This window comes from Camelus bactrianus, chromosome 10 (genome assembly GCF_048773025.1).
Source record: "Camelus bactrianus isolate YW-2024 breed Bactrian camel chromosome 10, ASM4877302v1, whole genome shotgun sequence".
Lineage (NCBI taxonomy): Eukaryota > Metazoa > Chordata > Mammalia > Artiodactyla > Camelidae > Camelus > Camelus bactrianus.
Window position 1 is genome coordinate 55,654,277 of NC_133548.1, and position 25,016 is coordinate 55,679,292.

General features: G+C 36.6%; 1 protein-coding gene across 2 annotated transcripts in view; it reads right to left on the reverse strand.

Annotated features, from left to right (window-relative positions):
• Positions 1-14,522: 14,522 nt before the first annotated feature.
• Positions 14,523-25,016, reverse strand: part of RAB30 (RAB30, member RAS oncogene family) — an 89,581-nt gene continuing 79,087 nt past the window's right edge. For both annotated transcript variants that reach the window (XM_045508957.2, XM_010973439.3), the window contains exon 5: positions 14,523-23,715. In XM_045508957.2, the coding sequence (XP_045364913.1) occupies positions 23,465-23,715 (251 nt within the window). In that variant the 3' untranslated portion in view covers positions 14,523-23,464. The remainder of the gene's footprint in view (positions 23,716-25,016) is intronic.

A 25,016-nucleotide genomic window follows, 5' to 3' on the forward strand; every position in this document is an offset into this window, starting at 1 on the left:
CTTAGTCTTTCTTAATTGTTCAGCTTAGATCAGAAAATGCCTGCCATGTATTAAGCCAACTACTGTGCTGAGTTCGTGATACAAAGCTGCAAGTTCACTGATCTCAAAAGATTTTAGTCTACTGGGTACAACAGAAATAGAATAGACACTTTCAATACAATGCAGTAAATGTAATGATTGAGGTTTTTCATGGATATTACATTTATGTTGCTCCGGAGTGTGATAGGGAATCAGTTAACCCAGCACCATCTATGGGCTGGGAATAAGAAGAAAGGTCAATAAAAACTCACTATTTAGAGTGAAATGTGAAACTCACTTTTTATTAAGTACTCATTGAATGGTTACTATATGCCAGGCACTGTGCTAAGTGCTTGGAATTCAAAAATGAAAGTCAAGCCCCTTACCTCAAGAAACTGAAGGTCTAAAGGATAGACAATTAGTATCCAGTAATTTCTATGATAGGGAGATAAGCTTGAAGGACTAATAAGGAGCAAAAATGAGGACTGTTTTCTAGACATTCAAGTCCTTTGCAGCACCTCAGCTCTTTTATGTACCTCTGGTCATTCCTCACAGCAACTATTCCAAATCTTCACTACGCCTCCCAACCTACACTGCGCTCCTTGCCTCCTACGTCATGATCACCTGGTATTACCTTCACCTTCCCACACCCATACCTACTGACTTATCTCTGCTCACCCACAGCTCTTTCCTCTAATCTCAGAAAATGATGCACACCTCCTATTTAGTGCTAATCTTTTAGGGCTGTTGCTCTGTTACACCCATCTTTACCTTCTCACTCTACTGGCTCTCCCCCTCCCCCACTTCTTATTTAGAAAATTTGCAAACACAAAAAAGCTGAACGATGACACAATGATATAGCATCTATACACGCCACCTAGATTCCATCATTTTTAACATTTTGCCTTTTATGTATGGGTGTATTTACTTCCAGTGTGTCTGTAAATGTATCTATGGTTGCTTTTGCTGAACCTTTTGAAGGTAAAATAAGGACTTTTTCTTCTGCATAACTACAATATTATTATCATACTAAAGAAAAACAATGGTAACTCTACAATATTATCTAATGTTTAGCCCATTTTTAAGTTTTTCTACTTGTCCTTAAGTTGTCTTGTAATTGTTGATGTTTAATCAAAATTTTATTATTAAGATGACTCCATGTGTTTAGTTATGTCTCTTGTCTCTTTTTCCAGAATTTCACCTCTTATTTCCCACTGCATTGGCTTTATGAAAAAATCAGACCATTGTTTTGTAGAGTGTCCCATTCTAGATTTTTGTGTTTGCTTCTTTATAGTATCACTACCTTGTCTCTCTATCCCCCAGTATTTCCTGTAAAGTCTAAAGGCTTGATTAGGTTCAGGGTTTGGGCAGAGATACTTCATGGGTTTATGTTGTACACTTCCTATTATATCACATTAGGAGACACAATGTCCGGTTGTCCACTTTTAATGATGCTAAATGAGATTGCTTAGTTAAGATGTTGCTCACCAGATCTCTCCATTGTAAAGGTACTCTTTTTTTACTTTTTAAGAGTAAAGAGTCAGTATTATCCTTGCCTACCAGTGGTGTTGAGTGCATTTCCTTTTCCTGCTCCCTATCACTATGTACTTAAAAATTTTTGTTTTCTCAATGATTTACAGTCATTTGCACTCATTATTCTTGCTGGTACTCTATGTAATACTTCTTGCTATGTCACTACTAACCACAGTTGTTTATCGCCAGGCTCCAACAAAAAATAGTCACTGTCAACTTTCACACCACTCACTATTCAACCTACTGCAGTCTGTTCTCTCTCCCCCACTTCCAGTGGCTATGGTATCAGTAGATTTTTAACCCTCAAATCCAATGGATTTATCATTCCTTATTTTATTTTATTTGACCTCTTTGCACTTCCTCTATTTCCAACATACCCACTCATGGTTTCTGGTTTCTCATAGTCTCTGATCAGGTATGCCTGCAGGGCAATTTTTTTTTTCAGGGCCCTACATAAACAATTTGATTCTAAAATATTTTACAGAAGTCATGGTCCCATGTAAGGTAGAGTGGTTTGTCAATGAAGATTTAGAATAATGGATAAGGAAAAGGTGTGTGTTTATTGCCCAGTCAGTGCATGTGAAGATCTTTATAGTATACCAGCAGCCTCTCTTTCTCAGGCCAAGAAAATAGTCTCTTCATGTTCTTTGTTGCCAAATGTGCTGTTCCTTGCTGTTTCCTATCTCCCACTGTGATAAAAGAGTTGTAATGCAGTTTCTATTGTATGGAACTATATAGATCTTGCCTCTACAGTTACCTAATATTTAATGCTGGTTACATCTTTACCCATGATGTGCATTCATTGTTCCACCATGAGTACTGACTTCCAGTAACTCTATGTTGTCACTCTGCTTCATTGATGATTACTGAAAATGCAAGTCTTACCCAGAGTGTGCAGGAAAATGTGAATGATAATTCATTTTCTGGTTATATTGTATTTAGCATTTGGACTTTCCTAGCATAGACATAGAACACATATTCCAACCATGTCTTCTCTTGTACTCTTTAGGCTGTAATTACTGCATTCCTAAACTGTGATCTTTTAGTCACACCCAGGAAAAATAGGCAAGAGGCCCATGGGTGGAGCATGAAGAGTGGTTTCATTTGTGCAATGAATATCCATCCCTTCATCAGCATGTCTTAAGCCCAAACCTGGAGAGCACAATGTCACTGTCAACTGGAAATGAGAGGAAAGACATTGATTGGAAGAGCCAGTAGGCATGGGGGCATAACAATCTTGAAAAGCCTGAGATAAGGTAGGCCTGTCCCAACAAACAGTGCAGAATCTAAAGAAAGGAGTAGGGTGACCTTCCTGGCACCAATTGTGGGAGGTAGACTGGGTTAAGAACAATGCCATCACTCTCATAAGCGTTGGTGGTGGGGGGGGGGGTCTAGAGACCAAGGGCAGCACCATAGTTTAAACACAGACCAGAAGGCGCCAATGCACAGGCCCGCACACACAACTCAATCCTCAAACCCTGAATTCACTCTGTGTCCAATGTAAGAGTCACCTAAAAGCATGTCAGCACCATTCTGGCAGCTCAACTTCATACTATTGTGTGGAAGAAATACTGCTTCAGTCAGTAGAAATGCTCCACTCTTCAGATCCAGGGAAATTCCTTAGGCACAAGACCCAGAGCTCCTCAGAGCATTTGCTCCACACCAAGAGAGGGTCAAAGAGCACCTCAAAGGGGAGAAATGGCATCTGTCCCAGCACCAAAGTGGACTTGAAAATTTCAGAAGAGGCACTCTGATGACTACGTCCCATGTAGGACCAGATCCAAGCTCAGGGTACCTTAGTCCCAGGAACTGGAGAAGGATTTAGAAAATCTTAAAGGCATAACAAAGCATCAGTCTCTGAGACATGAGACTGGGGTGAGGTCCCTTCTTACTCAGGTCTTAGAGGTACTGTCTGATCATCTCTCCTTATAGTCCTTAACTGCCTTCTTTTGCCTGCCTTTTAAAAGATGGTGCCTCTTAGTGTTCAATTATTAGAACTTCTACATGTACTCTTTGGTTGAATTTATCTACTTATCCACAGTAACCACCCATAACTGTTTAATTTGAAGTCTGTCTTCTATCTAGACTTTCTCCTGAGACCAGACTTACATGTTAGTGTTTTTGTTATCATTCAGCTCAAAATGTTTTATAATTTCCATATGGGTTCTTTGACCCATGAGTTTTTAACAAATGTGTTTTCTTAATTTCCAAACAAATTTTTTTTTTGTTCCTGTCTCTTTGTGAATGATTACTACCTAAATTACATTGTAGTCAGAAAACTTATTCTATATTACTTCAGTCCTTTGAAACTTGTTGAAACGTTTCTGGTCCAATTTATAGTCACTTTGTAAATGTTCCAGGTGTACTTGAAAAGAATATATATTGTAACATTATTGGGCATGGAATTTTATATGTATGTCTGATATATTATTCATGTTCAAATTATCTACATCTGTACTGATTTTTCCCCTGTTCTATTAATTATTGAAAGAGGGATTTTAAAATCTCCCTCTATGGTTGTGAATGTGTATGTTTCTCCTTGCAGTTCTGTCAATTTTTACATTATTTTCAGGCTATGTTATTAGGTACAAATTCAGTCTTGTTGTATCTTCCTGATGGACTGAGAATTCCGTCATGAAAGTACTGCTTCGTTGCTATTAATGTTTTTTGTCCTAAAATGTAATTGTTATTACTGTGCTATATTTCCTTTGTTTTGGTTAGTATTTGCAAAAGGTTTTTGTTGGGGTGTTTTTTTTTTTTTTCATTTATTTTTTAGATCTTTCCATATTGTTATGTCTTACAAGTGTTTTTTATAAACCTCATATAGTTAGGTTTTATTGTCCAGTTTGACAATCTAGCTGGAACATTTCGCCCATTAACAATTAATGTAATAATGAAAATATATTTGGTTTATCATATTTTACACTTCCTATTTATCAATGTTTCATTTCTTCTTTCTTTTTCTGTTGATTATTTTTTGTCATTTCTGGTTTTCTTTCTCCTAGGTTTGGAAGTTAAATGCTGGTTTTTTTGTTTGTTTTTACTCTAGGAATTACAACATGCATACTTAATCAAAGTGTAAAACTAATCAGTGCTTGTAATCCTTTCCTAAAGACTTTAAATCTTTTTTAATCTATTTGCTCTCCTTTTAAATTACACTTGTCATAAGTTTTAATTCTGTATTTTTAACCCCACAAGATACTAGATCCTATAGTCAGTTTTTTGGTTGTTTTTTTTTTTTTTTTTTTGGAGTTTGGGGGTTTTGTTTCAGATTTGCTCACATATTTACCATTTTCTTTGCTCTTTGGTTTATCTTGAATCCCAGATCTTCTGTCACTTCCCTTTGGCCTGAAATATATCCTTCAGAATTTCTTTTGTTGAGATTCTTTTGATGGAAAACTCAGGTTTTGATTCTAGGGTAGGAGTTATTCTCTTTATTTCTCTTTCCACTCACAATGCCATTCAACTGTCCCTGGCTCTTGTTGCTCTTGGAAAGCCAGCTAACTGGCTTCCCTTTTTTTTTTTTTTTTTTTTTTTTAAGTAATCTGATATTTTTCTTTCTGGATATTTTTATTCCCTTTGTTTTTAGTGTTTCTTGGTTCTATTAATGGTATGTTGAGATATGGATTTTTTTTATTAATCCTCCTTTAGATTCATTAAGTTTACAGAATCTGTGCATTACTGCCTTTCATCAATTCTGATTTCTTAGCCATAATCTTTTATAATATTACCTCTACTTCATTCTCTCTATCGTCTCGTTTTAGAATTCCAATTAACCGTGTTATGCATTCTCACACTTTCATTTTCTTAACCTTTTCTTGATTGCTTTCATCTTTATATCTGTGCTTCATTCTGTATCATTTCTTTTGACCATTTGTGTCTAGTCTCCTTTTCTACTTACCTATTGAGAGTTTTTACCCCCGAAATTATGTATTTTCTGAAAGCTAGATTCATATCTTTTCTAACTTACTATATCACATCTCAAAGTTTCCTATTTCCTGTACACATTTTCAAGTTTGTCTCTTACTACTTTAACCACAGTAAGCATAGTTATTTTACATTCTGTGTTTGACAGTTTCAATAACTGAAGTCTTGACAGGTTCTTATTGTCATATTTTTTTTCCTGCTGGTTCTCACTAGTATTGCCATGTTTTCTTGAGTCTTAGTTTAGCTGAAGCAACTTATTTTCTTTGGGAAGTATTTATGAGAATTCTGAGGCCTAAGAAAGTGTTCTGGGGAAGGATTTCCATTTGCTTCTGCCAAGTGCCTGGAAACGCTACCAATCTAAAACAACTCTAACAAAGTTCATAGTTAGAGGGGTTTTTATAGATTCACTAAATGAACTGAATTTGGGTTGTTTATCCATACAGGGTATGGATAACTTCTTAGGGACTGTTTTCTTCCTCCACTGCTAAGGGTTTATATCTGATTCCCCCTACACTGGAGACCTTCTGAGGTCCTGCCTTAGTGGGCAATTCCTAATCCTATTAAATTCCTTATCAAGAGCAAGTTATCCCCCTTGCCCTACACAACAATGAAAACTGGATTAACATTGTTCCCTAAGCATTTTGTTGATCTCCTATGGCTGAATTATTTGTGAATATATTACAATATGTGACCTGCCATGAGTTATCATTTAGTAACAAATGTCCCAGGATTTTTACTCTTTTTAGATGATTAAAAAAAAAAAATCCATCCCCAAAGTTGCAACTACCTTTATTAGCCTGTTAAAAGAGTAACTAAATTTCTAAATACTGAATCTTATCAATTCTTACCATTTTAGACCTGGAGGGGACCTTGCAAAACATCTGTATTAGTGGTCCTCGTCTATGGGCTGCTCATTTAAATCACTTGGGACCTTTTAAAACCGTAGTATTGCCTAGATCCCACCCCAGACCAGATTTATCAAAATTTGTGGGGATAAATCTCACACATCAGTAGTTTTTTAAACTCTCCAGATGATTCTAATGTGAAGCCAAGGTTTAAAAGCACTGGTCTAACCCTCATAGATGAGGCAACTGAGACCCAGAGATGCTAGAAGTCTTCCCAAAGGCCACATTTACACAAGGTTGAGGTGAGTATGTGAGATACCCTAACTCTTACTCCAGGACCCAATACTCCTTCCTGCCTCCTTTATTACTGAATGTTAAAGATTGGCAACATTTCTTTTAATTCAAGAATTCATATAGCAAACATCAACTGTTTTCTGTGTACTTAGCACTGATGACAGGATGACTGAGTACAAAGACATTCTGGAAATCTAAACTTGGAGAGAAAGCTTATGGAAAACTATAAAGGTTATCTAGTTAGCATTCGTCCTTCAAAGCTGGTGTTGAAGTTACCACCTAGGCTGCATCTTCTACCTGAGGTGCTATAAAATGTTGTGTTTGTTGTTTAGAATTTAATACCAGGGGGGGAAAACTGTCTCACATCAAAAGTGATAGGCTTGATTACTTTCTAATAATGAGAACTGCATCATCATTGACTGTTTAGGCAATAGGTACCAGAATCTAATGTGGTATTGTGGCCAACCAGACTTTCTTTTAGTTGCTGATCTTTAAAGAGTCAATAACCATTTCTTGAGCACATACTTATGTGGCAGACCCTGTGCTAGGTTCTGTCATTCATTAAGAGTATTCAGCAAATTGTTTATTGAGTTTCAGAATGTACCTGGCACTGTGCTAGGTTTGAGATAACTGCCCTCAAGAAGCTCATACTCTAATAGATAATGTCACATACATTGTATCATTTAAACTTCATTAAGTCCTGTGAAATAGATAGTGTTATCCCCATAGTCTCTACTTTCTTTTCTGTAAAACAGAAATAACAACTCTTAAAGCTACTATGAGAATTAAATAAGATAATAACTGTGGAACATGGTTCCTGCCATCAAATTCAATGCTCTTTCCACACCACCACACCTGCCAGTACCAGAATTTTCTGTTTGCTTCCATCTGCTCCTTTATTCGAATTAGCATCTGCTCTATAGTTGTAATTCCTTGACCCAATTCCAGTTCCTCACCTCCACCATAGTTTTTTCTCATCTTCCTTCCTCTATTAAAATTCAGCCCTTTTTTTCTGACCTCTTGCTTCCCCCTTGCAACCCAAAGTATTTTTTGAAAATATGCCTTCAATGTATCACTGATACATTGTTGATGGTAATGTAATTGGTATTAATTCTGTGGAAGATAATTTGACATCATCTATGAAAATTTTAAAAGCATCATTTTCATTTCTAGGAAGTTATCCCACAAATACATTTATATATAAACAAGTATTAAAGATATTCCATACAGCATTGCTTATAATAGCAAAATAGTGAAATAACCATCATTTATAAATGATTTTATATGTGTAAAATATTGCTGGAAGGATACACACAAAAAAAACAGTGAAAAAAGTAAAGGTCAGACTATATGGTGTTTTATATATATATATACACACCTGTATATATTTCATGAGAATAATGATATTTTAAACACTAGTCATTTTTAAGTGATGCTAGAGAACCAACTCATTATCTTGAAAACTGATAAAAACAAAGGGAAAGAATTAAATATTTATCTTTGGATAAACAAATAGATGTAAGGAAGTTCTCCTTATAAAAATACTCCAACTAATACATTGCAACCCCCAATGAATAATGGATATACTCATTGAGCATCAATGGCTGCTAACTTTCCAAAAAGAAACAAGGAGCACCTGTCTGTTTACTAGATAAGTTGCTGCTTGATTCATAAATCATTCAACAGAGCCAATTAGATCTTCAAAAAGACCCCAAAAGAGACAAGATATTATATGCGTCCTGGTGAAAGAATATATCACTTTCTTTAATCTTGCCAGAGGGATTGAACCTGTCTCTAATCATGCCTCTATCTAGCTGTCAATTTGCAAAATACACAATGGACAAAAGAACATGGAGACCTGCACCATAAAAATGAAATCAGCAAAATCCAGACTGGGAAACTGCATACCAAACAATGTATGTTCTTCAACAGATGATTTTAAGAAAAAGAAAGAGATGGAGGAGGAGCCTATAAATCATTTAAAAGGCACATGAATTTTAAATGGATAAGACTGAACTCCACTGATTTGAAGTGCACACTTGTGGGTGTCACTTCCTTGATTACTGTAAAAGTCAAGATAGCAGTTTCTTTGAGGAGGAAAGAGGAGATTCAGGGATTGTTGGCAAAGTTTTATTTCTTGACTAAAACATAAGGGTGTTTACCTTATGATAGTTTATTAAATGATAACATTTGTTTTCTTGCATTCATGTTTTAGTTTATATTTTTAATGTTTTTAAAATAATTGTAAAGAATGTAAGTAGGTGCATTGTAATGAGGGAAGCAAAAGGCACTGACATGTGGAGCATCTCTCTCTGGGCCAGTCCTCTTAGATATTTCACATACTTTGTCATTTACAGAGGTCAAGTAACTCACTCAAGGCCAAGGCCACATCACTAAGTGGCAGAGCCAAAGCTCTGATTTTTCCAGCGCACTGCATTGCCCCTCAGAGCTTGGGAGAATGCTGCATGAGCCCTCATCTCTCAGACGAGGCATTTCTCTGTGAAACCCCTGTCTTCTTGTTGACCAATAGCTGCAAGCACTTGAATAATTTAAGGTTGAAGGTAAGTTAAATATTCTGCAGTGTTTTTATCTGAACCATCATTTGCCCTTTCAGCCTAAGTTAATTTGTGATGTGATAAAGAAAACTGTCTCCATGGGAGAGAAATGAACTCACCTCTAAAAATCTTGCCTTTTCCTTAATAGGGTTCAGTCTGTTTCCTGCAGTTCCCTTTAGGTGCCAAGATGAAGTGTATGACCACTTGGACTGTCTCCCTTCTTCATAGCTCCCTCACTGGCTGAAGCATTTTCTGCTGACTAACCAGAGGCACCAGCCAAGAGCCAAATGTTTGTCCATCTCCTGCCTGCCTTGAGCAGGAAATGATAACTCATGACACAGCAAAACCCAGGCCTGACCAGTATTTTTTTCATTTTGTATACAGCAGCTACAAGTGCTCAGGGCCTGGGTTGACACAGCAGCACCTGTACTCAGATCCAGGTGCTTTATACACTGGTGAGCAGGTATAAATGGGATGAGTGCCCTTATTAAAGAGGTCCCAGAGAGCTCCCTCACCCCTTCTGCCACGTGAGGACACAGTGAAAAGACAGCCATCTGTGAACCAGGAAGCATGCCCTCACCAGACTCCAAATCTGCAGGCACTTTGCTCTTAGACTTCCCAGCCTCCAGAACTGTGAGAATTTTTTTTATTTATTAAATAAATTTTTTTTAATTTATTAATTTCTGGTGTTTATTAGCCATCCAGTCTATGGCATTTTGTTATTTATTTTTCTGTTGAGGTATAGCTGATTTACAATGTTTGTTGAGTCTCTTTCAATTTTGTAAATAAGTTCATTTGTGGCATTTTTTTTAGATTCCACATATAAGTGATATCATATGATATTTGTCTTTCTCTGACTTACTTCACTTAGTATGATAATCTCTAGGTCCATCCATGTTGCTGCAAATGCCATTATTCTTTTTTATGGCTGAGTAGAATTCCATTGTATGTATACACGTCTTCTTCATCCATTCATCTGTTGATGGACATTTAGGTTGCTTCCATGTCTTGACTATTGTAAACAGTGCTGCTGTGAACATTGGGGTGCATGTATCTTTTTGAATTAGAGTTTTTGTCTTTTCCAGATATATGCCCAGGAGTGGAATTGCTGGATCATATGGTAATTCTATTTTCAGTTCTTTAAGTAAAACTCCCAGAATACCACTGTTTGTTTTCTTCCTGTTTTACTGGTCATGTGTTCCATCCCTTGCTGACTAAATGTTGGAGTGCCCCAAGGTTCAGTCCTCAGGCCTTTTTTCCACTTATACTCACTTCTTTGGTGATGTCAAACAGTTTTATGTCTTTTAGTACTATCGTTGTGCTGTCAATTCCCACATTTCTAACTCCAGACTGATCTCTTCCCAAATTTCAGACACGTATATACAACTGCCAAATCAACATCTCTGTCTGGATGTCAAATAGACATCTCAAACTCAACAAGTCCTAAACCGAACTACTGTTTCACCCTACCCACCAAAACTGCTCCTCCCACAGTGTTTTCCATACAAACATCAATACAACACCAGTTGCTTAAGTCAAAAACTTCAGAGTCGTCCTTGACTCCTCTTTCTTTACATCTAAACCATGAGCAAGACCTGTAGGCTGTATTTTTAAAATATATACAGAATATGTGTTTGAAAATATTAAAAATTATTTAAACTTTTTTAGATATGATTATAATATTATAGTTTTTAAAACTGACCTTTTAATGAAACATACTGAAATATTTCTAGATGAAATGATAATGATGTGTGGGCCTTGCTGCAAAATAATACAGAATGGAGAAAATGGAAACATAGAAGAAAGAAGACTGATCATGAGTTGACAATTGTTGAAGGTGAGTGATGTGTACCTGGAGGTCTGTTATACTAGTCTACTTTTATCTATGTTGGACATTTTCTATAACAAAAAGTTAAATGGTTCTCTCATCACACAAAAATTTGTTTCTATGTGTAGTGATGGATGTTAACTAGTGTTATTGTGGTGATCATTTTGCAATATATATACATATCTGATCATTATGTTGTACACCTGAAGCTAATACAATGTTATATGTCAATTATATCTCAGTTTTTAAAGAAAAGTTAAGTAAAATATAGCCACAATACAAGCAAGCACTTCCCACAATCTCCTCACCTACTCCCATGTCCAAGTCACCCGGGTTATAGCAGTGATCTCCCTGAATGGTCACCCTGGTTCTACCTTTAACTGTTTTATAATCTACTCTCCACACAGCAGCAGAATGATCCTATCTAAATGTAAGTCAAATTAATTCTCTACTCAAAACCTTCCAAGGGCTGCCAACTCACTCTAGGTAAAAACCAGAGTCCTTGCAGTGGACTCCAAGGTGCTGTGATGTATACCACCACTCCCCTCAAACATCATAGACCCTTTGCCCCTCACTTTTTCATTTAGTTTTAGCCATCCTGGGATCCCTTTGCCTTAAGGCTTTTGTACATTCTATTCGCTCTGCCTAGAACACTTTTCACCAAGATATGCACACCGTTCAATCTGTCATTTCTTTCAGGTCTACTATTAAATGATGTATTACCAATGTGGTCTTCCCTTAACCACCTTATATAAAATATAAGGTGGCTATATAAAAAAAATAGATATATGTATATATAATAACAACACTCTGCCATCACTGCTTCTCTCTCTTGCCCTGACTTATTTACTTTATACTAATTATCACTGCCTGACATTATTAGTATTTCTTTATTTTCTACCCCTCCCATGCCAAGTCAATTCCATGAAAGGAAGTTGTTTGCTCCTCACTTTATAATGAGGAAACTAAGGTTAAAAGAGGGTGAGTAACTTCCCAAAGTAATACAGATACTTTGGCCTAAAGCCTTTGTACTCTTCAATCCTTTTGCCTAGAACACCTTCCATGTTCAAAGTAGGGTCTTAATCTTTGTCTCCCATCAAAACCTCTGTACTTTGTACTCCAGCTGCTGAAAGTACTTCACAAGGTTACAGTCAGGATTAAATGTGAATATAAGCATCAATAAACTTTATAGAATTTTAGGCCACATAGACTTGTTAGTTCTTGTGGTTTCATCTCTAAGATCAAAGTCAGAAAGACTACCCTGTTTCTTCAAGCTTATTTTTATCTACATGTGAAAAATACAACTATTCTCTGGGAAGCCTAAATAAACTCCAGGTATTAAAATTTAGACGGGCTGTCTTATGTTACTAACATGTGGTTTCCTTTAAGTAAAGGAATTAAGATATTTTGGTTCTTGAAATAGTCAGAGGTGAGCACCTGGCCAAAAGCACAGCCACATGATTGTGGTTTAAAAACAGCTCCAGGTTTCACCTCTCAGCTGCAGATGAGTTTTGGGGTATATAGATAGCATATAGCATGTAAAGTCTGCCAGTTAGCAGTTGTGAAATAATTCAGTAAATTAATGATAGCGAGCCTCAAGTGTTTTCAAAACTCTGATCTCCAATTTGCCAAAGAATTGTGTATCTGAAGCATTACGTTGCCCAAATGAGAAGCACAATGATCTAAACACTTAGATATTTGGGGAATAAACCACATTTGTAATTTTCTTCCAGTGATCTGTCATGATTTGTACATGAATAAACATTTAAAAATTCTATTCATGTTTGCAATTTGTCCCATTTAACTATTGGAAAAAAACCAACGTGCAAGTTGAAATAGTTTGTCGAAATTCCCTTAGTAGCAAAAACCAAAAAACAGGATGAGAACACTTACCAAAGTTTCTCCTCCAACTAGTGATATTTGTCTCGCAGTATTTGTTGCTCACGACTTAACTAGGTCGTATTAGAATCACAAAATTGCCAATATGTGACTGATTTTGACCTATAAAACATAATTTCACATGGTTCAAGTTAATAATAATAAAACACTTAAAACCACAGCATGTATAAATTCAGAAGGTTTTGCAAATATATTATTTTAAAGAAGTTGCTAAAGGAGCAAAATTAAGTCTCTTACCAACTGCAGAGAGCTGTCATTAGATAAAAACAAACTTATAATAAGTGATTTTGCAAAATTGAATATTTTATGAATGCTAAATGATAATGTCAAATAAGGTTACAGACTACCTATGCTTAGTTAACTCAAGAACACCATGCCAGGAAACCCAAAAGTCATAGTACAATCCCTTTGTTATCCTGTTAACTCTGCCATGCTCCATGACCCACTGTACTCACTCCTAATCCAGGACATTTATCTCTCAAATGCATGTTCCAAGGCAGAGAGTGAGAGGCAAGCATTGGGGTGGGGATGAATTTCAAAAAAGGTGCAAATCCGTGACTCCTGCAGTAAAGGTGGGAGACATCTAAAAGCAGATTCCTGCACCTGCCCTATGTGCTCAATAAATGGTGAATAAATGAATGACTGAATGAATCAGTGCCTTAGTAATGAGTAAGTAGTCTCATTCCAAATTATGAAAAATAACTTAAATGACATCGCTAAATAAATAAAACCATGTAATGTGTTTTAGCTGGAAGGAACCTTAAACATATCTAATCTCATATCTGTATTTTGCAGTTGGGAAAATTAAGGCTTGAAATTAAATGATTGACCCAAAGTCACACAGCTTCTCAGTGTCAGAGCTGGGACTAGGATTTGACTCCTGCTTCTCAGTGTAATACTCCTTCCAATACATGATATGATAAAGCATCTTCTTCATTAGAAAACTAACATATAATTTTCACATCCTGAATATAGCAGAGGAGTCTTATTTAGTATTACAGTTGAAGGAGGATTTAAAGATTACTCATTCTATGCGACTGACAGAGGCTTAATTTCCAGAATATATAAACAGCTCATACAACTTGATAACAACAACAACAAAAAACCCAATCCAAAAATGGGCAGAAGACCTAAACAAGCAGTTCTCCAATGAAGACATACAAATGGCCAATAGACACATGAAAAAATGATCAATATCACTAATTATCAGAGAAATACAAATCAAAAACTATGAGATATCACCTCACACCAGTCAGAACGGCCATTATTCAAAAAAATTTGAAAACAAATATATATATGTATCTGCATGACTAGGTCATTGTGCTGTACACCAGAAACTGACACATTGCAACTGACGGTTCTTAAATACATTAATTAATTAATTAAAAATTAAAATTAAAAAATAGGGATTACTTATTCTAGCCCCTTATTTTACAAAGGAGAAATCCATAGTGCAAAATGTTAAATGATTTGTCTAACGTTAGCCAGTTAGAGAATCAATATTCAAGCTCAAGTCTCCAGACCCCCAAATCCAGAACACATTCTACAGCGTGCTGAAGGACATTAGTGCACTTAAAGCATATTTGTTTTTTATATACTTTGATGGCATATGATTGTCCAAAATGTGGGCAACAGGAAATGTTTATTTATATACAAGTACATGGGAAAGCAATTTCCATTCATCTTTTTTAAAAAATTCTGTTACAAATAAAAAGTTATTAATACATTCATCCTTTGCACACAAAATACATTCTTTTTACTTTTACTCTCAGTATGAATTATTTCTTAATAATAAAAACTGAAGCAACAGTGGACAGTCAGGTGGTTTGGCAATTTGACAATCTTTTTTCAAGAAGGAAAGTCCAAACTTTAAAAGACAGTCGATATACAGAAAGGAAATTGTATGTTAAAAGTGCTCCTTTACTGAATCCTAGAAGATTGAGTGCTGCGCTCCAGCATGATTTGTAGCTGTCCTTTAAAACATTGCAGAAGACTTAGAAATTCTCTATGTGATGACAATTCAATTTCTGTAAGACTGAAGCAGTCTTCATGAAATTGATTATCATAGCTGAATGATAGCCTCATAGAAAAATTCTTATAGACATATGGGAGAGTTGGCAATTATTCGGGGATCTCCTAATTGACCAATTGATCTAAGATTATAAGTTGCATTCTCTAAGTAGGATTTTAAGAGGTTCTGCTTAAATGAACACAAGTGACTTGAAATGCTAGACTAATTGCTTTATAAGAGAAAAGTGAAAATATATGCCCACAGAGAAAACTTGTACACAAATATTTATAGCAGCATTATATATAATAGCCAAAAGGTAAAAACAACCCAAATGTCCATCAACTGATGAATGGACAAATAAAATGTGGTGTATACACACACACACACACACACACACACACTGGAATATTATTTAACCATAAAAAGAATGTATTGATTCATGCTACAACATGAAACATCCTATGACATGAAACTTGAAAACATTATGCTAAGTGAAAGAAGCCAAACACAAAACATACTGTATAATTCTATTTATATGAAATGTCCAGGATAGGCAAATCTATATAGACAGAAAATAGATTAGTGGTTGCCATATGCCAGAAGGGAAGCAGGGGGAGTGATTACTAACAGGTAACTTCTCTGGGGATGAAGAAAATATTCTGGAGTTAGATAATGGTGATGGTTGCACAACTTTGTGAAAATACTAAAAAACAAATACAAAAAACCCTACTGAATTGTATACTTTAAATGGGTGATCTCTATGATGTATGACTTATATCTTAATTTTAAAAAGAGAAATGCAACCTCATGTCAAAATATTTTGCTCAGATTCCTGTTCCCACTCCCCCCTTTTTAATGTTGATTAAAGTTTTCATCCAATCACCTTTCTACAGAATGTTTTCAGCTAATTGCACTCAGGCCATCATCAGCTTATATTTCTAACAGGCATTTTATTTTAAAAAAACACATGAACACATAAGACACAATACAGTATACTGTTAATATCTGCATATTAACATTTAAAATCAAGTATTTTGCTTGTGTTGAAGCTAATGGTTAGATTTTATACACTGGCATATTCAGATATTACTGAGAGCCTATGCTTGAAATCAACAACCAAATAGAGTTGAGTTCATAAGATTCAGTGATAAACATGTTTGTTAAAACTATGTGTATATTAAAGACCCATGTTTCAATGGGAAGAGATAGGAAAAGGGAAATCAGGGATTCTCTAAGTCTTCATGGAACAGCTTCTCTAAATAGTTAACTAGCTGCTGAGAAGACCTCCAGAATTATATGTTGTATTTTATTTCATCCCTATACTAAAAGTCATGCATTAAAATGTATGCAACAATATATATGGGGCACACTTTTTCCCTTTAGATTATCAAAAATCTCTCTTAACCCTTTATTATCTGAATTTTTGAGCAGAGTTGGGTTTTTTTTTTTTTTTGCTGAAAACAGCAATTTTACTCACACACTTACATTTATGTAAGTGTATTTACATAATACATGTATGTAGTGCCCTCACATATCATCAAAAAAGCCCCAACCATCTCGTATGTCTAGAGGACACTTCAGTGAGCAGAAATTAGAAGCCAGCATTCCAGTCATTTGAAATTTTCTACAAAAGGAACATGAAAGCCCCAACACGCCTTAAACAGATTCACAAAAAAAAATTTTAAATAAATCAGTTGACATTCATTGTCAAGTAGCCTACAAGAAAGTCCCATTAACATTCTGCAATTGTATAGGACAAGAGAGTATTTATTCCTAATGATTACATTCCAGAAAGCAGTATGTTTAGCAGCTGTTTTTCAGAGGGCTTATCAAAGTTTTGCTATTGTTATTTAATCCAGGCATAACTGTGTAACCTTAAACAAAAGCTGTGCACCATTCAACCAACTAGTGACAAATTATCCTAGCAGACCAGATTCTTATCGTTTGTTATTCTGTGCATGAAGTTTTGCTTTAGTGAGCATTTGGTATTCCAATTTTTATTTCAGAACTTAGTGCACACGTAGAAAGGGAAAGAAACCCTGCTAAACTTAGGTGGTAGCAATTATGTCCATTAAGTAATGTCATATATGAAATTAAATTCTAAAAGTCGATGACAAAACTGAGATTCATGACTCCATTTTTACTAAAAGGAGAAAACAAGAGCCATACAACCAGAATAATTCTTTAGAAGCACACTTGGTTATCAATTATATGTTAATTAGAGAAGAAAATACATGGATAATTGAAGAGTTAATCAACAGGAAGATGGTGATCTAAATCTGATATCAGTAAGAAGCTGAGTTTATAAACACCTATGACATTCCCCAAGGGAATAATAATCACCTTAATGAGCTTTTCTGACTGTCAATAAAAAAAAACAAGAGGCAAAAGGGCAATAATAAATGGCAAACATGGCTCCTTAAAAAGAAGACAAGATCAACAAAGTTTTCTTCCCATGAAGAATGGGATCAAGAAGAAAGAGGTTCAAATTGCACTGTGAGGTATTTCAGTAATAAAGTTAAGTTTCCTGATAATGAATTTCCAACCCTGGAATTGCCCATTGGGAGAGAGAGAAGGAATACCTTTCTTGAAGTAGGTAAAGAGTGGAGCCTCTTGGGTAACAGTTATGCCCTAAGGCAGAAGGATGGATCAAGTAAGTGACTTTCTTTCAAGGTCCTCTCAGAAATGCAACTCTTTTCTTTCAGTCAGGAGGGTTCCTTGTTTTGTTCTAAGGGTCTATACTTGTATCACGCCATCCAAAGTCTGCTCTTAATCAAGGAGAAAAAAACTAATATTTGAGTGCTTACTGTTTACTAAACACTATACTTTCCATTTATCTTATTTAATTTCCACAATAATCCTAACAGGTATTATTATGAGTCTATCTCATAGATGAGGAAACTGATGCTCAAGAGATTGTGCTTTGCATAATGTTACAGCTAATTCATGGGAATACTGGGACTCCTCACACCCAGCCTAGTGTTCCCCCTTCTGTACAACTCCCTGTATCACCCATTGAAGTCAAAGTCACAACCCACCAAGGATTCCATCAGGAACTAGAGCACAACAGCTCTAAAAGTTCTGCTTTAACTTAGTGGGAAAGTAAAATTTTTACTCATACACCTCAGGAAGTCAATGAAAGAAGAGGCTAGCTTTTGTGCTATGACTTCTTATCCAAAAGGGTCAAAGAAAGTCTCACCCAAACTCAAGGGTTTCTCACCATACTGATGCAAGACTAATGACTTTTTAAAATAAAGACCAATGAAGAGCCATCTACCATCCTTGCAAGGATGCAGGTTATTTTGCAGGTGGAATCATGTGGGTCATGGACTTTATTACCAAATGTTGCTTATTGTTATCTCTGATTTTGAAATCAAAGATCTATATTTTGTTACTTTCTACATGAAGCAAGTTGTCCTCCACTTTTTAAAAATCATTTCCAGATCATTTTTCCTTTCTTTTTTTTTTTTTTTTTTAAGAGAATCAGATCAACTGACCAAATGTCATTTGAGATTTTTCCAGAATAGATCTTGGGGACTGTTTTATGTCAGTGACCACCAGCCCATCTGTGATGGGAGCTGCAAAACTTCATGTTGGTATATTTATGGGACCTTTCACTGAAGATTCTGCTCTGCTAAAAAGGCCTATCCTGAAATTCTGAAGAGATACCAGTTATTCACTAAAACCGAGCATAGCCAATTTTTGGCAAGTGACAAACACAAAGTTTCCATGATTTCATGTAACTTCTACTAAAACAATACCTCTTAAAAATTTTAACTCAAGACCCAGTTTGTGATTTCAACGGGACATCAGTGAATCCCACAAAGCAATCCCAGAATAGGGCATAATGGCAAGCCAGTCTCTTGACATAACAACATGTTACCAACCTCCTTCCTGGAGGATGGGATGCACTTCGGACAGAAGATCAAAGCCTTAAAAAAAAAATCATTAGCTGTGCGTCAACAGATATTTAATTGAAGATGTTACCCAGCAAATGCTGGGATCTTCTCCACATCATCTTTGCTGAGTTCTTATGTAACCTCTGCTTGACAGACCGGTACCTGAGGCAGCCCCTTCCATGGTGAACCAACTTTTTGAGAAAGTTCTCCCTGACATGAAGTTCAAATCTGTGGCCTTGTGGCCTCTCTTCAGTGGGCCTCATTCCACCCCTTTGAGCCACAGTCTTGCTCTAATGTACTGACTGTAATCCTCTCCCTCTCCCAAGCTACATTTCCCTAAATCCTTCAAACATTCTTCAAATGTCTTAAATTTTAAAAATCCTTCACCATCTTTGTTATGCCTCAATTTGTTTTTAAACTATGGCTCCCAAAAATGACTGCGATGTTCCAACAACATGGGTTTACGAAAGGAGATGAAGTGGCATCTTCCTGGCCTTAACATTACTGTATTAATGAGCTCCTGGAAGGGATGATCATTTCTTAATTCAGTATGTTCTCTCTCCAGTGTGAAGAATGGAAGGGAAGGCAGCGTTCCCTCCAAATACAAATAGGCTTATGTCACAGATAGGAAATCCAAAACGAAGAAAGGAAACAAAACACATCCCTCTCTTATCCCCAAACTAACGTTCAACCATACAGCTTACGTGGAGTACATTTTGTCAGAAGGATGAGATACACATGTTTTTTCACTGCTTTTGCTTTTCTAGTTAAGTCTCAAGAGTATTTCAGTTGCACTAAACCACATCTGTCAGAGACATGGTTGAGGAAAGTAAGTAACCAGTTGCAGTTAAAAAAAAAAAATTCTAGAAAAAAGAAAAGGTAAACCCCAGGAGAGCTCTCCCACAGGCTAACAGGGCAGCGGTCCCTAAAGTATTTATGACCATGCAATACACAGAGTTCTGTAGAATTACAAAATAGAAAATGTCTATCTTTAAAGCCATTAGTTTGACAGATGGAAAAAAATTAAAGTTTTTTTCTGATTATGATTTCATTCATGTAGCTTGATTTGTTAAAAAAAAGATATTTTTTCCCTTTAGTCAGAGGACCAATTCAAAATCACTTGCAACTGGTATCTATGCAGAAAGATTCATTAACTGAAACTTGATGCTGGATCTGGAAGAATTATGGTATAACTCAAAGGGTATATGAAGCAAATCATTATCTAATACTGGAAGTCACTGATGTCCCCCAAAGGCAAACATTCATGAACGGAAGAAAGATGAATCCAGTCCTTGGTTAAATTCTGCCTCTTTTCTCCAACAAGTCTAAATTGCTTAAAATAAATTACCAAATATCTATTTTGGCCAGTGGTTTTCACCTTTCTTACCAAACTCTAACTCAGAAATTGACACATCATCAAATCAATCCATCTGACTTTCGTTTTTAGTTATTTTCTTCCCTCTTTACTTAGGAAGAGGTGCTAACGTGAAACGACTAAAAACAGGCGGGAAAAGGCCAAGAAAACCTAATAGCCTATTCTAAATAATCCACAGAAAGATAAATTGGCCCCATATAATCAAAATTAAATGTTAATATAATTGAAAAGCTCTAACAAACGCATATAAAGAAATAAAAGCCTTGCATTGGTAAAGGAGAAAGCACAAAATCCTGTGAGGGTACAGTCTACACAAAGCCCTAACATCCTTAATATGAGCAAGCTATGTGATTTCACAGATTCTCCAAATCCAACTCTCTGACATGAATATATGCTTTAATTGGAAATTGAGAAAATTTTGCCATATATTTAGTGATTGTATTTAAAAAAAAAAAAATCACACCAAAATGGAAGCAGACATGGACTCTGGTAGTCTTATGAGTCAGATCAAGCCAAACTGAACATTGAAAAGGCAACCTCATTTTCACCCACCATTAAATGAGAAGGCTCATCCTAGCAAATATTGCCATGACAGTAACAACTAGTAGGCAAACCAATAGGTTTAGGTCCTGGCCTGGGTTAAGATGACCACATTGAACTAATGTCCTTTCTCAAGTTCTATTTGAGAAAGTTCTGTTTATCCGGAAAACCTCCTCTTGGCACTAAGTCATTTATTCAACTAATGTTTATTGAGCACCTACAATATTATCAGGGTTTGTTCTCAAACTTGAGATACATCACTGAACAAGTGTCCATAAGGCCTAATCTGGAATTCACACAACTACGAGGAAGAAAAGAAACAAAGCCCTGCATTCTCTCGTGTCCCTGCTGATGTGCTGTAGATAGGTGACTGCAAGTTTCAGAAAGGCTGGGAGGAGTAACCGGGAGGAAAGGGGTCAAGGTCACAGCTTCCTAATCCCCTTCTGAGTTTGGCCAAGGGTAGGCAGAAGAGGCTGAGCCCTGGGAAATAAGAACTTCAGAATGCAAAAGTTACCCTAGAACTTGTTATTTTACAACGAAATTTCCAATCTAACAAAGTCTCATTCTCCACATTCACAAAGCAACTTTATTGTCTTGCTGCTGCAAGACAAAATTGGGCTGTGATGTGCTAGGGACATTGGGTTTTTGCCATAGATGAAAGATAATAAACCTACACTTAGGGACATTTCCTCACCATTTAAAAAGAGTTCTTCTGCCCACCTTGATCAGCTTGTTTTCTGAATACATTTAGTTGCTGGCTTGGTGAGGAAAATGAGGTGGGAAAGGCATCTATGATAAATTATTTTGGTTGGTGTTTATTATTAAAATAATTTTTCTTTCCTGTAGAGATGGATTCTAAATTAAAAGCAATTCAAACTTCTGTGATCATTTTCTCTTACCCAAAGGATCAGGACAAGCACAGTGAGGCCAACTATAAGTATCAGTCCCTTAAACAGTCTAGAGTTCCCAGGTGAGAGAGATGGGTCATTTTGAAAAATGCTAGAGGAACACTAGAAACGCTTCACCAATATCACATCTCTGCATGACTCATTGCTTTAATATTCAGTAGCTTTCACACATATAGATCAGGACCGAGATTGCCACCACCTACAGCAACAGTGGAATTACCTATCCTGTCCTTATCCCATTCCCCATCCCTTGGTTACACTAAGCAGCAAGCTACAGAAACATCTGACAGCATCAACAGCAAACAGGTTTAACTATTTTCCCAATTTGCATTTATATCAGTGAACAAATTGGAAGGTCTCAAAGTATGGCACTGAAGAAACAGTAACACATATTCAGCAGCATGGCTTCTTTTTTGAGTTCTGTCTTTAAATTGGCTAGGTAAAGGCATATACACCTCCATTCGAATTGGAGATTTGCAGTAACACATGCATAAAAGGAAGGGAGGGATGGAGCGGGATACGGAGGAAAGGAGGTAAAAGGGGGAGACCAGGAAAGAAAAGAGAGGAAAAGAAAAAGAAACAGGAAAGGATGTATGGTCATGAGTCTGAGAGTAACAGTACTACAAAGAGGTGACAGATGACTACTCAGTCGGCTTCCACAAGCAGACTTTTTCTAACGTTATCACTGCAGATACAAAAATGGTCCGTGAGACTTTTCATCTGTTGCTCTTCTCACGTACCATACTAAAAACATCTACAAAATCCTAAGCCTTGGTCTGTCCAAGACGGAGAGTACCAGGAAGTAAAAGGTGTGACCTGCTCTCGAGGACTGTGCTCTGCCTGGAACTCTGCCCTGCAGCCCATTAATCCACAGTATTTTGGTCAGATCTGGTCTGTTTTCTCATAGTACTTGTAATGTCTTCAAGCTAATCTTTTATAGTATTGACTTTTTTTTTTCATTTTTCAAACTTTGTCATTTACTTAAAGGTCAGGAAAGATGAGAGAATGAAAGAAGAAAATGGTAGAGATTCAGAAGGGAACATGAAAGGAAAAGTATTCTCTTTTCCAACAAATCTACCCTAGAAAAGGTAGTAATGAGACTTCGAGAAAGAGCGCTGATTCATGGACTTCCCTCCTTTTTTTCCTTTTATTTCTATGTAATGTATTTAAGGACATCATTGTAGTAAAATGTTTGGTCTGTGAAAGAGCGGAATCATTAGCACCAAAAGGAGTCATGGAGCTTGTATGTATTATTAAAACAAGGATTGTTACTGTTGTCACGGGTAGTTTCATTTCATTTTTACATCCCAAAGTTCTTGAAAGTGCCGGTGGAAAAGAGAAATAACACTTTTCAGAATCTCCGTGGCGCCATCAACACGCACCGCAGAGACAGGACTTGGCCTTCCCAGTTTTGGTTTATCTGGTAGACAAGAAACCCTGGGGCCCCCAGAAGCCCTAAAGAGCAGCCCCCACATGCACCCACTGCCGTGCAGGAGGGTCCCTACGGTACACTTCCCCCTGGACTGTGTTCAGGAATGCGTTTTACTTGCTTTTTTAAAAAAACAAAAGCAACATGCTCTGCAGATCATGGAGTGCCTAGTGCAATTTTCTCCTTGATCCGACTCCAGACCGCAAAAGGGTGAAACCATTATATGTTCTGCTAATGCTGGCCTGTGGACAGGGCCCTGGGCCTGCCATGCTTTGTAAGCTCAGGAGCCCACAGGAGTCAGAAGGTCCCAGAGCGGGAGCCACAGTCATCGCCAGATCTCCCTAGCAATTCGTGGCCCATTGGGGCAGCTGCTGATTCCTCTTGCTTCACCTTGCCCCAGCCTTTAGTTGAAATTACAACAAGTCAAATAGCTGATGCTTTTGCCTTCTCCAGGTAAGGGTGACGATACATTGTTCACCAGCGTGTTCTGCCTGGCTTCACTGATGAGGCGGCACGCTAAGTCAAGGAAGAGTTTCTCCACGTTATCTGATTCCTTGGCTGAGGTCTCCAGATAATACATGTCCTGAGCTTCTGAGAATTCTTCAGCTCTCTGCTGGGAGACCTCTCTCCTTTCAGCCAGATCAATCTTGTTGCCTAAAACAGCGGTAAAATCAAAGAAGGAATCGTCATTTGACTTTTTCGCAAATTCAGAAACCTCAAAACTTCGACCCAGAATCTGAAGTCAAACCAGACAGATGGGCAAGTAACACAAAACCAATGTGACTGTGATTACTGGATTGTTCATTTTAAAATGTCAGTGCCATGTGTAATGCCACAGAACTGGAAACAACCTAAAAGTCCATCAGTTGGGCACTGCCAGAATGAACTATGTTACATCCATAGGTATTTGGAGTTATCTGCCACTGTAAAAAGCAATGAGGAATATGTCTACATGTTGCCACGGAATGAAACATTAGGATATATTGTTAAACAAATGACACAAAGTAGAAAAAAGTGTACATAATAGATACTTTCTTAGATGTAGAATGAAAAAATACGTACAGTTCATTTGCTTTTTTTAACATGATAATAAAACAGAATTTTCATTTTAAAGATAATGGTTACCAATGAAAGAAACAAGGATGAAGGATGGAAACTAGACCTCTCTAAATATACTTTGTTTTATAGATCTGATTTCAGAATCTTATTGATGTTTTACATGATTATACAATTAATATAACATTAAAAATTTAAAAAGCAATTCTTAAAACTGAAAGCAAAATTAAACAAATGAACCTGTTAATCATGAAGTGGCATAACCACACAGAGAGGAACTATATCAGATGAGTTTTAAGATACAGTAATTTAATCACACATCCCCAGTGGCATGTACCCTAAGGACAGAAAGAATTAAAGGAAAAAATCTTGAACTGTTGCAGTAATCATCTTGGTAGTGGCACTGGCATCATTATTCTGGGGTTGCTATACATGTTTTAGGGGATAAAGCAAATGAGTAATTATGCTGGTGGCATTGGGACAGGGATCTTCGGCATGAGAGAGAGGAAATACAGATATAAAATTAATGAGGTTAAATAAAATTTCCATAGTCCTGAATTATAAATGGAAGTATCAGTGTGAATAATTCATGGTGTTATTTTATCTTTAAAAAATTTCCTACCTCTATTCTGGAAATCTGACCAAGGTGATATGTCAACTGTATTACTTGGTAACATTGCTCATAGTAAAACTGACCCTTGATTGATAACTTCCATCTGGCCTGAGAATTCTACATATGAATTATAAATACCTAATGGAAAGCCTTAACTTTGGGCTTTCCTGAGTATGGTGATTCTTCACTTGAAGAGATCCTGAAAGTTAGGCCTGTCAGGTTGTTACAAGAATGACTGGCTCCTCTGGGGCATTGAGGCTTCTAGCCAGGGATGATCCTGCACTTG